Raw genomic sequence first — 16,982 nt, 5'->3', positions numbered from 1 at the left:
CGAGGAGATGAGAGTTCTGGACAGTGCAGGGATCTGCACTGGAGATACTGGAGATGTCCAGTTGCCCACCGTACACCAGAGGCTCCTCCAGCAGCCAGTGTACTGTTCAATAGTCTTTGTTTTGTTTTTTAAAAACGTTCCAGATTATAAAAAGTCCATGGTAAAAACTTAATACAGAATAATATCTAATATACAGAATAAGGTAATACAGAAATATCTCCAGAGCTTTCAGAGATCTAACAATGTCTCTTGCAACATTTAAAGTGTACTGTTGGCAAAATTTGGTTTGTGTTTTAGTCACATCCCACCACTGCTAAAGTGAGCTAAAAGCTGCCTTCTCAGATTTAAAACAATTCCATAAATAAGTGAAAGACTCTAAAATTATCGATCCGGTCCGGTTGAACCGAGCTCTTCTGCAGCCGGTTCGGCCATGCATGGCTTTTTCGTGGCTGGCATAGCTCCAGTGGGCTTCCAGGCTGCAGGCTGGGCTTGGGTCTCACTCTCTTTCAGGTCTGGTGCAGCAGCAGCTCTGGGGCTCTCAGCAGCCAGCCGAACTGTAGCCACAGGGGAAAAGACCCCAGCCGGTTGCTCAGAAATACCGGGGTCACTCTGCCTCTCAAGGCATGCCCAAACAATGTGCCCTGTTTTACCACATTTAAAACACTTTTCTTAATGGGGGAGACATTCGCCTGTACCGAGACAGCTCTTTACCGATAGTCTCGTCAGAAATAAAAGGGGGGACATTGGACAACATAACCTTCTTGGCTGGGGAACTGAGGGGAGAAACCAATATTGTCTCATTATTAACCATTATTCCATTCTGAATCAGTTTTCTCACTTTTTCAACATTATTCATAAAAACCACAAAAGCACTGTTCATTCTCGAGGCAGAGACAATGTTATCATGCCCCACCACGTTACCGACAGCTAAACAACATTCCGGCGAGTTAAACTCTCAAACTGCCTCGCGGTCGGATCCACCATAGCCATGGTTTTCCGACACGCTACTCACACACACCTGCACACGCGCGCGCGCACACACACACACACTATATACACGCGCGCGCACACGCACACACACACACACACAATATATATACACAATAAGTATATAAATATTCCCGATATATTAACCGGAAAAAAAAAATTCAATTAGTGCCGAAACAATTAGCGAAACGCCAACCTCTCTTACGCGCTCTACACGCCGCACTCGCTTCTCCGCCGCGCATGCGCAGAGAGAGAGAGAGAGAGAGAGAGAGAGAGAGAGAGAGAGAGAGACTTTTCCAGTTAGACTCAGGAAACTAAAGTGGAGTTTGCAGTGTCTGCGTTACTCACAACACCATATTTGCCTGTACATAGCTCAACATTTCTCCTTTGTAAAGGTAAGATTAAGCTACATTTTTACCAGTTCCTTTATAAAGTATTCCTAAACAGTATATCTGTTTAGCAAAGTGACATTTAAATGAAACTAACTAGGCTTTTAATATGGAATTAATGCAGTAAATAAAGACATAATGAAACTCATAACCTTCAGCAAAAAGCAACTTAAAAACTTTGATCAATTAAATCAGTACACAGAAGACAAACAGGACATCTCTGTAACAAAAAAGAAAATTAAATGGGGAAAATGTAACTATAAACTAGTCTGGTGATTTCATTGCTATTAAGAAGCAGTAAAACAGGGTGAACTGATCAAACTGGAAGAGAGTCTTTGTCTGCTGGATAGTGCAGGTAAACTGGAAACAGTTTATTATTGCTACTAAGGGTTGTGTCACCTGCGACACTGCACTATAGTTTTCATGTGCTTTGACAATGGCATAATAGAAAAATAGCCTTATATCCCTAAGGTTGTGGGTTTTCATCTCTTAGATTTTGTCAATATTTTTCCAAAATGAACCCTTCAGGATCAGGAAATAATAAGAAAAAGAAAAAAAAACTTATAATAACCTTGTTGCATAAGTGTGCACACCCGTTAACTAACACTTTATTAAAGCACTTTGTGTTACAATTTCCCGCATTTTGGCTTAGGTCCCCTATTCACCAAATTGTGAGAGGATCTCTTGTGCACAGCTATCTTAAAGTTATCTCACCAATCTTTGATAGGATCTAGATCTGGTCTCTGATTGATCCATTTTAAAACAATGATCTTTTTCTTCTGAAGCTATTCCTTTGTTGACCAGGGCCTGAGTCCCACAGAATGATGTTACTTCCACCATGCTTGCCGTGTGTATAGTGTTCATTGGGTGAAAAGATGTATTGTTTTTGTGCCAAACATATCTTTTCAAATGATGCCCAAATGATATCATGTTTTTATCAGACTGAGTTATCCCATGCTCCATCAAAAAGGTGTGCAAATTAGTTATTGTTGTTTCTTTTCCCAAAAACAGTTCTATTATCTTTTCACTTGAGTTTTGTTTGTTGCTATAACACATGTGCACCTGTTTATATGTTTCATATATTGTGTTTGTTTTAAAGATGGATGAGTTTGACATTATTGATGCTGCTGATTTTGAAGAAATTAAAAGGTCACTAGCCAATGAAGATCTGCCGTCAGCTGTTGACAAGATTAAGGATTACTTTGAACAACAAGACCGCGTGGAACTGAACATTGCTGTAACGGGAGAGTCTGGATCTGGAAAGTCCACATTTATCAATGTCTTCAGGGGTTTAGGGGATGAAGATGAAGGCTCTGCAGAAACTGGTGTTGTAGAGACCACTACAGAGCCGACTGCTTATCCTCATCCCAAATTCCCAAATGTCAAATTATGGGATCTCCCTGGCATTGGAACCCCAAGATTCAAAGCTGATGAATATCTCAAACAAGTTCAATTTGAACGTTATGATTTTTTCATCATCATAGCATCAGACCGTTTCAGAGAATGCCACGCCAATCTGGGAAAAGAGATATTAAATATGAACAAGAAGTTTTATTTTGTTCGCTCAAAGATTGACAGCAACATTGAGGCTGAAAAACGGAAGAAGACATTTAATGAAGAAGAGACACTGAAGAAAATCAGAGAGAACTGCATTAAAGGTTTACTTTTAGAAAAAATATTATGCTCTTAACTCATTTAATATTATTACTTAAAGTTTTTTACACATATATGATAATTAGGGATTAAAATGTAAAAATTAACGCTAATATTTTGATTATTTTTTCCGTTTAGATCAGTGTCATGATGAATAATCATTTGAAAAAAATATTATATAAAAAAATATATTGTTTTTAAAAAATAGTTAGGTTTTTTAATTGTGTGTTTAACTTTTCATCTTAGGGCTAGAAGAGATTGGTCTAAAGTCTCCCACTGTCTTCCTCATCTCTTGTTTCGAATTCAATTTCTATGATTTCAACCGTTTTGAGGAGACCATGGAGAGGGAACTTCCCCAGCACAAGAGAGATGTACTGATCCTGGCCCTTCCAAACATCACTCTGGAGATCAATGAGAGGAAAAAGAAGGCACTGCAGAGGAACATATGGAAGTTGGCTCTGCTCTCTGCCTCAGTTGCCGCTGTGCCGATACCTGTTTTAAATGCAGCTGCATCAATCAGTGCAGATGTGGCCATCTTGGTGGTAGAGCTTAAGAAATATTACAATGCATTCAGTTTGGACCCAGCTTCCTTACAGAGGCTTTCTGAGAGATCAGGGAAGTCAGTAGATCAGCTAAAAGCTGTGATGAAGTCTCCTCTAAAAGTAGAAATAACCAAAGATCTGGTTATTAGGTTGCTGACAAGTTCAAGTCTTTTTGCTGTAGAATCAGCAGCAGAATACTTTCTGGGCTTTATTCCTGTTGTGGGATCTCTCATGTCTGGATCACTGTCTTTTGCTACTATTTACATCATGCTGCAGCATTGCCTTAATGAGCTCGCTGAAGATTCCCACAATGTGCTCATGGAAGCTTTGCAAACAGAAGTCTAACAATTAAAGTCTAACAATTAAAGCAGTGTGATGTTCAAGCTCCATCATAAAATCTTTTCACAAAAAAATGCTATTAGAAATTGAATTTAAATTTTTATTCATTTTGTTTAATTTCTCATTATCAGATGGCTTGACAAGGTTCTCAATAGGCACAATGCACATCACCCTCTAGTGCCTCAATGCATTTATTAAACAGCAACAAAGGCAATGTAATAAGCCATCACGCGTCTCTAAACTGAGGTACTGATGTTCATCACACAGTTCCATTAGACCCACTCCAAAGAATAAGCTGGAATTTCAAGTCAGTCATCATATGAAACTTATACAGAAGCAAAAAATCTAGACTGGAAAAACATCTGGCAAACACAAAAAAAGTTAATGTGAATGAAATACTAGAAATTTCAGATATGAAAAACTAAATGTGACATAAAAATTAAAAATATTAAGAGCAAAAAAAAAGAGTAATGAATCATGTAAAGTTTCTGAATTACCTAAAGGTCATCTCTGCTCAAGCAGGTTAGTATTAGTTTAGCTGAAAGAGAGACAGGCAATTTAATTTAATGACAGTTAATTTAATAAACAAAACAAATGTCATACATTTTTATGTCCTGGCCCCTGCCTGACTCTTCTACTCCCATCTCTCTCTCCCAGTCCTTCCATTCTTTCTCTCTTACTCAAAAGGATAGGAAGGCGGAGCTGAGGAACTGAAGGGAGGGATACAAGGCAATACACAGCGAGAGCTCTGACATCATCAGTGATGTCATTAGGAGGCCTGACTTGTTAGCGTGGACATTTCTTTTCTACACAATATATTGTTTATCAATATTAACTATGAAAGGTGCTATGAAAACTATGAGTGTCAAAATTCAGCTTCCATCACAGCTTCTGTAGTAGATCCTCTGCTGAGATTTAGTTGTACTTCGTCTGCTTCCTGTTCGGCGTCGCTACAGAGGATTATTGATTCACATATTTGATTTTTGCACAGGTTTTATGCCGGATTCCTTTCCTGATGAAGGCAGTCCCTCCTAACTCACTGAGAGTGACTTGGTTAACCTGACTGAATTAACCCCTCAGTGACTGGGTTGGTTTCCTTACCGGGAAATGAACCGGAGCCGCTGACTCGAGAACTTATTCAATCAAATTATATAAATATTTATTTAACAGACGAGGGCGCTTATGAGAGACAGTTTCGGTTTCTCTGAGAGAGAGAGAGAGAGAGAGAGAGAGAGAGAGAGAGAGAGCGCGCAATGAACTTTTTCATTTAGACTCATTAAACTAGGGTGGAGATTTGCGGTGTCTGCGTTACTCACAACACCATATTTGCCTGCATATAGCTCAATATCTCTGAAGGACACTTTCTGTGGTATTTATTCTCCTTTGTAAAGGTAAGATTAAGCTTTACCAGTTCCTATATAAAGTATTCCCAAACAGTATATCTGTTTATTTATTTTTATTTATTTATTTTTTTTAGCAAAGTGACATTTAAATGAAACTAACTAGGCTTTTAATATGGAATGAATGCAGTAAATAAAGACATAATGAAACTCATAACCATCAGCAAAAAAGGAACTTAAAAACTTTAAGAAAATGGAACTATAAACTAGTCTGGTGATTTCATTGCTATTAAATAGCAGTAAAACAGGGTGAGTTGATCGAACTGGTAGAGAGTGTTTGTCAGCTGTATAGTGCAGGTAAACTGGAAACAGTTTATTATTGCTACTAAGGGTTGTGTCACATCTGCAACACCATGCTATGGTTTGCATCTGATTTGACAATGGTATCATCAGTGATATATGTAAAAAAGATCACATTTCTAAATATATTACTGGGTATACATACTATACATACTGTAGAGCTTCAACAAGCTAACGCCATGGAAAAATGGCCTTACAGCCCTATAGTTGTTGGTTTTCCAAAATTACCCCTTCAGGATCAAGAAATAATAAGAAAAAAACTTACAATAACCTGGTTGCATAAGTGTGCACACCCCTTAACTAACACTGTATTAAAGCATATTCCCTGTATGTCATATTCCCTGCATCACCCTATTTTTGGCAATTTTATTCAGACTGTGGTGCCCCATGCCCCATCGAAAGGTGTGCAAATGAGTAATTATTTTGCCAAAAACTGTGGTCATATGGTTGTATTCTGGGTTCTCCATTTTTCTCCCACCAGCCAAAAACATACTGGTAGTTGCTTTGGCTACGAAATATACATTCAAAGTGTGTATCTGCATTATGCCCAGTATTCTCAGGAGAGGCTTCAGATCTAATGTGACCCTGACCAGGATGAAGAGCTTAATGAAAATGAATGAATAAACGAATGAATGAATGAATGAATGAATGAAAGCAATAATTAACATCTAATGGAAATAAAGATCATTATGAACTTCATCTAAAATGAATTATTACTATTACATAACTACCTTTGGCCAACATTGCCAAACCTAATATTGATATCAGTGTTGCAATTACTTGGGTGGAGGATTTTTAGTTTGGTATGACTTGGCATAAATTGAATTTCAGTCAAAAACATGTACACAGCATACTTATCATTCTTATTATTTTGCTATATAGTTTAAGACCAGACACATCTTTTATGGATAGCATGTCTCTGATGAAGTGGCATGATTAAGCTCTTGTGCTAGGTTCATAATAATAAATGCAGGGTAATTCCAATGTGATTTCCTGAATAATCTTCAGAATGAAGTAACCTCCACCTTTGGCAGATATTTGCCTGACTCACACATACCCACCTGATCACAGAGCAAAGGAATGTCCTTTATGTTCTGTAAGAGTGGGTGGAGTCTGCTGTTATGTGTCTTGCTCACAACTTCAAGTTTTTCTCAGTAACTAATTCAACTCAACAAGAATGAGACTTTGAAGGGATTTTGAAGTTGAAACATAGTATTTAAATCACCTGTACCTGTCAAAATAATATGAGATCACGGCCACAAAAACCAGCACAGGTGCATCTGTGCTGATTATATAAGTGAAGTGGAAAAACATCATGCCGTTCTAACTAAACATAAATACTCAAACAAATGCAGCATTAAGAGCATTTCTCAGCAGATATAATATCTTAGCCAATCAAGCAGTATTGCACAAGTATTTTTATTTTTAGCATCTCTAATGTTGCAGCTTTCACAGAGACTCTGTTAACTTTAACACAATTTCACAGACTACATGCTCTTAGAAAAAAGATTAAATATAGAGTCCTAAAGAATGTTTGGCTTGTCCATGTAGAAAAACTCTTACAGGAACTTCTGTGTAGAAATCTGTAACAAAGACTATCTCTATCAGTAAACAGTACAAGTAGATCTTATTTGGAGAGCTAGGAATTGTTGTCTCTTCAAAATGTCAATGTAACGACGAGCCCGATGCAGCTTGTTGCGAATCCATGAGCCTAATCCACAATAAACGGCCTGGTAAGGTTCGGGGAACGATACTTTGCATCTTCAGGATCCCGCATCAGGATTGCGGTATTACCTCCCAAGCTGGGCAAGGCTGTGACGAAATCCACCGCAATGTGGGACCATGGATGCTGGGGAATGGGCAGAGGATGTAACAATCCGGCAGGGAGCTGACGACTCGTTCTTGACTGGGCACAAGCAGAGCAGGCCTTGACGTGATTTTCAGCATCCAGCACCATTGACAGCCACCAGAAACCCTGAGCTGGGAGCCTCATGCACCCACTGTAGGACTCATGATCAGAGCATCAGGGGTACATAGAGTTTCGTTGGGGGGGCAGTCTGATGGGGGAGGCTCGGTAGCGTGTGCTCTCTGTATTTCCTCCACCAAGTCACACTAGATGGGCGCGAGGATGATGGATGAAGGGAGAACAGATTCTGGGTGCACTGAGGTGCTTGTGGAGTCGTGACAGCGTGACAGGGCATCTGCTTTTCCATTCTGAGTGCCCTGTTTTCTCCTTGAGATCCTCCTTTTCTCTGGGAATGCTTGTACCAACTCTCTCTAGTGGGATTTCTATTGATGTTGCCAGACAGGGGCGTGATATAGGAAGGTCATTGTCCCCCACCTTGGTTGTTGTGGGAAGCTCAGGGCAGGCTAACACTGTGTGTCATCATCCTCCACAGTAGAAGCACAACCTGAGCCAGTTCCAACTCTGCCGCTCCTCAAGTGAAATCCTACCCAGCTGCATGGGCTCTGGCCGTTAGTTATGGGTTCCCGGGTGCTCTGATCAACTCATCATCTTCAGCAGTCTCGACTTTGTCTTGCCACTGGATTCAGATTATCCTGAAAGAGAGAGTGTAGATAATGCTGCACAAGTTGTCCCAACTTTAAACTAAGTCACACGCAAGTCATGACATCAATCTGTTGTAAAATGTCCTGTGGTGATGGGTGAGTGACGACATAGCAGGTGTGGATACACTGGCAGCTGCAGCCACAGACCCGCACACAGGTGACTCAGGGCTCTGGTTGTCTTTTATTGGCCGAAGCAGTGGTGGAACCCACCAACACCCTGAGTGACTAAACAGACCTTTTCAGGATCACAATTCTCACCTCTGTAGACTGAGGAAAGGGCTAGAAAAGGTGCCCTAAACATTGCCTGCTTCTCCACAACCAGGCCAGCTTACCGCAGCTAGCAGGGATCCGGTTTTAGCAGTTGAAACATAAACAGAACGAAAAAGGTGACCACACTGACTCTCGGAATGTGGAATGTGCATACTTTCCTTGGCAATCCAGCAGCTACCAAACTGGAAAGGCGCACAGCTTTAGTGGCTTGTGAACTAGAATGCTACAGCATAGACATTGCAGCACTGGCAGAGACACCACTAGCAGTCATCAGTGTCAATGAGTGGAGAGAAACTGCTGTGGGATTTGTGATCAAAACCAAACTGATCTGTAATCTTACAAGTATGCCAAAAGGAATCAATAATTGTCTCGTGACAATGCAAGTACCTGTAGGGAAGAAACAAGCAACAATCATAATTGCATAAGCCCCCACGATGAGCAGCCCAGATGACTGATGATGCCAAGGACAAATTCTACCAAGTACTAGACAGTTTGATCTCAAACATCCCCAAAGGAAATAAACTCTTCATCCTTGGAGACTTCTGTGTTAGGGTTGGTAACGATCACCAAACCTGGAGTGGTGTTATTGGTAATAATGGTGTGGGCAAGTGTAACAGCAACGGATTGTTGCTCCTTAGTACATGTACAACTCATGATCTCCTTATCACCAACAACCTGGATGCAACCTAGATCCAAACATTGGCACCTCATTGATTATGTCATCACTAGGAAGGCAGACAGGCATGATGTGCAGTGCTGGACTGACCACAGACTTGTCATCAGCAAGGTCAAACTTCACATCCAGACCCGCCGTCATCCCCAGGGAAAAAAGGTCATGAAGTACCTCAATGTCAATAAGTTGAAGTCTGATGACTCTACCACCCATCTCACCAATCTACTCAGCAACAAACTAGCTGACCTTTAGTTTGGCCAAGTAAGCATTGACATTGACTGGGAAGCCTTTAAGGAAGCTGTACATACCAAATCCTTAGGTCTACTTGGCTCAAACTTCAGAAGGCAACAGACTGGTTTGATGAAAATGATCAGGAAATACGTGATGTGACCTTATCACAGAGAAGAGCAAGCTGCACCTTGCCTGTCAACAAGATTCCACCTTTACAGCCAAAAAAGCATTTCCTTTGCGAACATGCATCAGGCCATCTAGACAAAGCTTCGTAACATGCAAGACACCTGGCTACCAAACAAAGCGGCGGAGATTCAGAATTACGCTGACACGCATGATTCCAAACACTTGTATGATGCTCTAAAACCATTGTATGGATCCCAGTTTGCTGCCAGACAATTACAGGAGAAGTGCCAAGAACAAAATCAGGACCTGTTCACTACCTTTGTTGACCTGTCCAAAGCCTTTGACACTGTCAGCAGGGAGGGTATTTGGAAAATTATTGCCAAATAAGGATGCCCCAAACACTTCATAACAATAACCCTAATGCCGTCACAAAAGTCAAGACCACCACTGTCCAAGAGCTTGATGACTGTGCTCTCAATACCAGTTCTGTATCTGACATGCAGCACAAGATGGACTGCTTTTTACAAGCCTGTGATAACTTTGGTTTAACCATCAAGTATTGTACTAGCCTGCCTCAGGAAAGGAATACGCTAAAGCCAAGATACAGGTACATGGCACAAACCTGAATGTTCTGGACAAGTTCACATATCTAGGTAGCACCCTATCAAGAGATGATGAAGTCAACAACATGATAGTCAAAGCTAGTGCTGCATTTTGAAGATTACTTCACAATGTCTGGGAGTGCAGAGGTATCCGACTTGCAACCAAACTACAGGTCTACTGTGCAGCAGTCATCACCACCCTGTTGGAATTCAGAGCCCCCTCCGAGTGGACATATCACAGGGTGGAATTTTAGATTGTATCTTTTCTCTTAGCTTTCCATAATCTTGCCCAATGAACTCAACAAACTATAAAACTTAGCCAAAATAAAAGAGATCTCAGTCAACAGATGAGAAGAAGCGGGTTTCTTTATTCAGCCATGCAGGCAACAACATGCATTTCTGAAGAGAGCAGCTGGTCTCAAAAAACCCCGAAAAAGTCCCCTCTACTTATACCCCAGGCGCCCCGTGGCGCCTCCTTTTCTCTAATTTAAATATTTCCAGCAATTTCCCATTATATTCAGTGTATGGCTACTTTAGTCCCTCCTTCCTTAATTTACATACGTTTCCCAGTTCCCATTATTTTTGCATTTGTCCCGATACCGCCCCTAAATTAATACCATCCTCCCCTTGATGACGTCAATTTTTCTCCTCTCCAGTTCCCCTTATTTTTAGGCTAAGTCAACAATTTTAGAAAAAATTGGCTCTTACTTATAAGCGCCACTTCCTCATTGACTTCATTTGAGCGTCACCTCTCCAAGGTGCTTCCTCGGCTCATCCTGACCTCGCGCGTTGCCCTCCACAACAATGTGTAAGTACCTTGCTCTCTTCCTCTATGTCATGATGACTTTTCCCTCTACTTACTTGATCTACGTTTTATTTACTATTTTTAAAATAAGCTGTGCCATTAAGCTGCCTCATACCCTTTTCTCTTTTCATCACTGTTAGTTGCTGGTATTCCAATGCTATTGTCTCCACTACCTGCCTGTCACTGTCATGTCACAGTGACCTGGCCTACTTCCCCCACTGTGTTCCTTTTGCCTTAGTACACGCTCTCTTTTGCTGATTACATAGTCACGCAATATGCCCTTCACTCATCTTCACTCATCTCTCCCCATTTCCCATTTTTTTCCTAGCTCAGTCAGCCCGCCACGCTATCTTCCGGAGAAGTCCCAGGGGTGCTCTGCGACGCTATCGCCAGTATCAGCTATCTTGTCTGGCCATTGAACTTACTGGTTTCCTGGAATACCTATCTGAATCCTTTATTCCTGAGTCTCCTTACCTCGCTCACCACATCGTGAGAGATACCGTCTGTCTTGATCAGAGCACCCAATTTCACCCCACAACCTGTGATCAGTCCACTCAGACCTTCTACTGGCATTGGACACGCGCCACCTCTCAAGGCGTCCAGACTGAGGATGTCCCTGTTGAGATCTCCTCTGATGATTCTTCCTCTGACTCTTCTTCACCTCCTAATTCCCCTGACATTCCCCAACCTTCTCCTGGATTTGTGCCTTTGCCTTACAGTGTTCATGATATTCCCCAATCTTCTCCTGACTATTCGCCCCATCTATCTATCTATCTATCTATCTATCTATCTATCTATCTATCTATCTATCTATCTATCTATCTATCTATCTATCTGTCTATCTGTCTATCTATCTATCTATCTATCTATCTATCTATCTATCTATCTATCTATCTATCTATCTATCTTCATCATCATCTTCCTCACCATCAGCCTCTTGCTCATCTTCCAACTGTTTTAGAATATTCCTCATCATTAGCATCATTAGCTATGGAGAGTGTAAGATGATGGAGGACTATGCTTTCTCATGTTCCTTTACATGGCAACAGTCCATTTGGTTGTTTATTCCAGGTTTTAAAACTTGGTGTTTGTGTGATTATGTATATACTGATAAAATTCGTCCATGATCTGAAACAAACAAATCTTTTTACCCAAGGAAACGACATATAAGGATGCATAGGGGTTGACTGAATTGCAGTTCCTCTCTCAAAGCTCTGTGAAGAGGTTAAGTGAACAGGTAGCAGTCAATCTCTGTCCAAGATCACCTTATTAACTGTAATATAACCAGTGACATAACAATTAAACTGAAGTGCAATTTATTAAGTATCAGCACCCATAAGAAGCCAAATCTCAACATGCATGTATGCATGAGAGTGTTTTTGTGTGTCATCACTAGAGATATCTATCACTTCAACTTCCTGGCAAGTCATCCTCCTCCATCCATTCTCTCTCTCTCTCTCTCTCTCTCTCTCTCTTTCTCTCTCTCTCTCATGCACACACACACACACACACACATTACATGCAGCATTGTCATTTAACAATGCTACATGTACAAATAGACTTAATTCCTAATTTCCATCCCACAGAAATGCAGGGTGTCAAGTGGGGGATGGGATGTCAGTCCATTATAGGGTTGAAAATATTATTAATATATTTAGTATATATTACATTAGTTTAATGTATTCAGATATTTTAGTGGTTAAATCCAATGACAAAGTATATATGCATGTGTACATATAACTTGGTGAATGAGTACATCATCATGAATCTTGGCCAAATAGTTAAACTTATCTCCAAAACTGACACAAGCCACCAAAAAACTCCATACATGTCTCAAAGTAAGCTTGTTGGACCAAAGCACTGGTGGCAATTCTCACTCAGCAAGCAAACACTGTCACTCATAACACACTGACCTAAAATCACTAACAACATTCATTACATAAATGAAGTGTTTTACCTTTTGAAAAATGTGCTGCAAATATCTCATGTTTTGCAAGTGGTGAAGTATGAATGAGAAAAGAGTTCATGGATTTCACAAGACATGGTCATTCAATGCATTTTGTGTAGAAGCAATGAAAAGAGAGACTGTGAAGAGTTTTGCCAGAGCGACTTCAGTTTTAAACAATGCATGTAAGCATATCGAAAATAAACGGTACATGAAGAAAATAAAGGGCAATAAATAAAAAACTAATTTAAAAAAATTTTGATGCAGAGTTACACATATTTAACAAATATATGTCTTGCTAAATCTATCAGTACCTCTGTTATCAGTACCATAGTAGCATGTTGAAATTTTATTACCTAATGCGGCTGCACATTTGCAATATATGGGCTGATGTGTCCCCCTTTTGGATGATTGAAGTAAACGCCACACACTCTTATGTTTATGCTGTAGAACCCAAGTTTCATAGGTTAGGTATTGATTTTTCTCTCTATATTAGTTATATTATATTTCTTTTATTCACATTACATTACTTAAAATATTGCATGTTTATATTTATTAAAAATATAGTCTACTGTATTTTTTATAGGGTTATTATGTTTCATTATATACATATTATTCATTATATATATCTTTGACAGAGAGAGAGCAGTGAACCTTAACATATGCGTAGTCTCAGTAAACCTTGGGTGGAGTTAGCACTTGTCTGCTTTACTCACGTCATTTCTGAGGGAAACATTTTGTAGTATTTATTCTCCTTTGTAAAGGTAAGATTAAACTACCTTTTTACTAGTTCCTATATAAAGTATTTTTTACACAATATGTCTGTTTGATCTTTGAGTAACATGACATTGAAACTAAGAAGGTTTTAAGAAGGAAAAAGTAGGTAACTATACATACATAAAGAAAGAAAAAAGATGTGTAAAAAGGAACGTAAAAACTAATCTGGGGTTTTCATTGCTGTTAGTAGCAGCAAAACAGGCTGATCTGATAAAACTGGCAGGCAATATTTGTCCATAGGGAAAGGCTGGTAGAAAAACAGTTTATTATTGCTAAATAATTCAACATCATAGACAAGTTAATTGTTAAGAAAACAATACAAGGCAATTAAAAATAAAATATAAATTTAGTGAAGAAATAAAAGATGATGAAGAATTTCTATCAGGAAACCAGTTTAGCCTGTGAATTTCTTTGAATGACTAGATAGTTGGATTGGAAATATTTTTAGCTACTAAAATAGTATTTACTAAATTAATATAAATCTCTTTAATATTTTAATTTATTTTAATTTACTAAATCTTTGTCAACAAGTTAATATGTTAGAATGGACCATGATTTCAAATCCTTTTATATCCCGGACCTTTTCCATACTTGGAGAAGGGATCATTTTGGAAATATGACAAAAAACATTGAATTTAACACTAATAATACTATTTTTATAAAGATACCACTGTTCAATTCTGTTTTGATGATATAATTAGCTATTTACTGGGTGAGAAACAAAAATATAGATTTTGTAAAATGCTTGTGAGGTAATCTGTTGTCACAGTGTGATGTCTGTTTTTAAACTATTTTGTTCCCAGTGTGGTTTCATTTTATTTCTTTTTTGTTATTTGGCACACAGTTATCCATTCAGCATTATCATGGCTTCCGAGTTTGGAATAAGTGAAGCAGAGGTGAATGAGATGACCAGCGTTCTGCACTCCCGCGTGGCCACTGATGTTGTGGCACAAGTGGAAGGCATGCTTACACAGATGAAATCTGTGACTCTGAACTTTGCTATTACAGGAGAGTCAGGTGCATTCTTGTGATTTCTGATGAGGAACCTGAAGCAGCACAGACAGGTGTAACAGAAACCACTCAGAAGGCCTTAGTATACTCACATCCTACTGCTACAGTAATAATGTAGTAATGTCTTGATATGGGACCTGCCAAGGATTGGGACTCCCTCTTTTCATCCTAGAACCTACTTAGAGGATGTTGGCCTCCTGAAATATGACTTTTGCATCATTGTCACATCTGACAGGTTTCAAGAGTACCATTCTGCACTGGCTAAATGTATAATGCAAGCTCAAAAGAAGTTTTATTTTATCAGGAACAAAGTGGATCGAGATTTGGAGGCAAATGCTAGGCGCAGGAGTGATGTCTTGAACCTTCTCCGTGTAGACTGTGAAAAAAATCTGAGAAATGGTCAGGTGGAACAACCACGGGTTTTCCTACTCTCCTGCTTTCACCCACAGTGCTATGACTTCCCTGCACTCCAGATGACCTTGCTAGAGGAGCTGGAGGGACATAAGCGGCATGCCCTGCTCTTGTCACTACCCAACCTGGGTTCATCTTTAATACAAAGCAAAAGGGAGGCACTAGCTCAGGATGTGAGGAAGAAAGCAATCGTGGCGTCCTTAAGCAGTGTCACGAGGGGTGCCACTCACAATCCTATTGTTCCCAAACTCATGGAGACTTTCAAGAAAGCTTCAGAGTGAAGTAAGGTCCACCTTTGGTAAAGGGCTGTCAGCACAGGAAGTGGAAGACTTGCTAAAACATGTAGCTACAGGACATCAACTGATGGCTAATTATCTGGAGAACAAAGTCCCAATTCTGGGCTCTGTCATTGCAGGTGGAATTTCCTTTGTGGCTTCATACTTCCTGCTGAAATCTGCTGTAAAGGAGTTGAGTGAAGATGGAGAAAGAGTGATACAGAAATCACTATTTGACTCTAAACATTTTTCTCTTAATGATTCCAGTGAAGTTCTCTGATTCTACAGTTTAAGGCCATGAAGGCTCTGTTGGCTCATACTGGAATGAAAACACAGCAGTACTGTACATCCTTCAAACCTAATAAACATCCCCTCTGTTGTTGTAATAACCTTCACTCTTCTCGGAAGGCTTTGCAGCAATGCTGTTGGGATTTGCCGATTTAGCCACAAGAGCATTGGTAGATGTGTAGGCCTGGAACACATTCCAATTCACAGCACTTTGCCATTGGTGGAAGTTTTTTGTATATTTTTCCATTTGTAATCATACTCAATGTTGTGGAATACTGGGGAGATATGTGGTTCCTCAGTATAACAGCTATAATCCTATTAAAAACTGAATATTTTTTGCTGCAATGCACTTCAGATCATTAAGAGAGACTTTTATGGTGGATTCCCCACATAATTTTATATGATAATAAAAATATTGCTGTTTAACAATGTAAAGCATAAAGCATATGGTGAAGTTTTCCCATAGAAGATCTTTATTTAGCCTTTGTCAATAGCAGTGCTTTCCTTCCATCAAGTTAGTTCCTTAGTTAGTGTTTTTTTGTCTCTTGAATTTTTAAAGTCAAAAAAATGTTCATGCTACTGAGAAACAAACAAAATGCAAACTGCTCTGTGCTGAAGACTCATAGTCTTAAGACAATAAAAGCTTCTTGACTTGACTTGACCTTTAATTGTGATTGTAACTATTAAATGTAACTATGAAAGGTGCTATAAAACTATAAAAACCTAAATGTGCTGTTTGTTAATACTTTCCGTTTACTGTTTAACTCATTATTACACTATTGTAAAATTGCTTTTCATTTTCTCCATATGGTATGACAAACCCTGTGTCATCAACACAACCCTCCATCTGTCCATCACACCCCTGGACAATAAGGACTCACGTTTGAATGCTGGTCATAGACTTTAGTTCAGCATTCAGTAAAATCATCCATCAGCACCTGATTGAGAAGCTGAGCCTGCTAGGCCTGAACACCTCCCTCTGCAACTGGATCTTGGGGTTCCTGACTTGGGAGACCTCAGTCAGTCCGGAACTGGAACAGCATCTCCAGCACCAGCACACTGAGCACTGGGGCCCCTTAGGGCTGTTTGTTCAGCCAACTGCTGTTCACTCTGCTGACTCACGACTGTGCAGCAATGCACAGCTTGAACCACATCATCAAGTTCGCCCATGACACGCCCGTGGTGGGTCTCATCAGCAAGAACAACGAGTCAGCATACAGAGAGGAGGTGCAACAGCTAACAGCCTGGTGTAAAGACAACAACTTGTCTCTGAACATTTTCTCTTGTTCATCAATAGATCCTCAGGTTCTGGGTTGGTTTCCTCATCAGGACATGAGAACTTATTAAATCAAATTATGTAAATATTTATTCAACAGACGAGAGCGCTTAT

The 16,982-nt window shown here is 39.7% G+C and overlaps 1 protein-coding gene and 1 pseudogene across 1 annotated transcript; both read left to right on the top strand.

Moving 5' to 3' along the window:
• Positions 1-1,244: 1,244 nt before the first annotated feature.
• LOC131351135 (interferon-inducible GTPase 5-like) lies at positions 1,245-4,073 on the top strand. The gene is made up of 3 exons (XM_058386375.1): positions 1,245-1,382; positions 2,476-3,034; positions 3,276-4,073. The coding sequence occupies exons 2-3, from the start codon at positions 2,476-2,478 to the stop codon at positions 3,914-3,916; spliced, it is 1,200 nt and encodes a 399-aa protein (XP_058242358.1). The 5' UTR covers positions 1,245-1,382; the 3' UTR covers positions 3,917-4,073.
• Positions 4,074-5,162: 1,089 nt separating this feature from the next.
• On the top strand, positions 5,163-16,873 carry LOC131351134 (interferon-gamma-inducible GTPase 10-like; annotated as a pseudogene).
• The last annotated feature ends 109 nt before the right edge of the window (positions 16,874-16,982 follow it).

This window comes from Hemibagrus wyckioides, linkage group LG03 (assembly GCF_019097595.1).
Source record: "Hemibagrus wyckioides isolate EC202008001 linkage group LG03, SWU_Hwy_1.0, whole genome shotgun sequence".
NCBI classification, from domain to species: domain Eukaryota; kingdom Metazoa; phylum Chordata; class Actinopteri; order Siluriformes; family Bagridae; genus Hemibagrus; species Hemibagrus wyckioides.
Note: the sequence above shows the minus strand (reverse complement) of the source record. Positions and strands in the feature narration are given on the sequence as shown.

What these genes read in the sequence shown, in the direction of transcription:
- LOC131351135 (XM_058386375.1), top strand. Translation starts at nt 2,476, where the DNA reads ATGGATGAGTTTGACATTATTGATGCTGCTGATTTTGAAGAAATTAAA. An exon ending in CAGAGAGAACTGCATTAAAG is followed by an intron (nt 3,035 to 3,275) that starts GTTTACTTTTAG and finishes TTTTCATCTTAG; the next exon opens with GGCTAGAAGAGATTGGTCTA.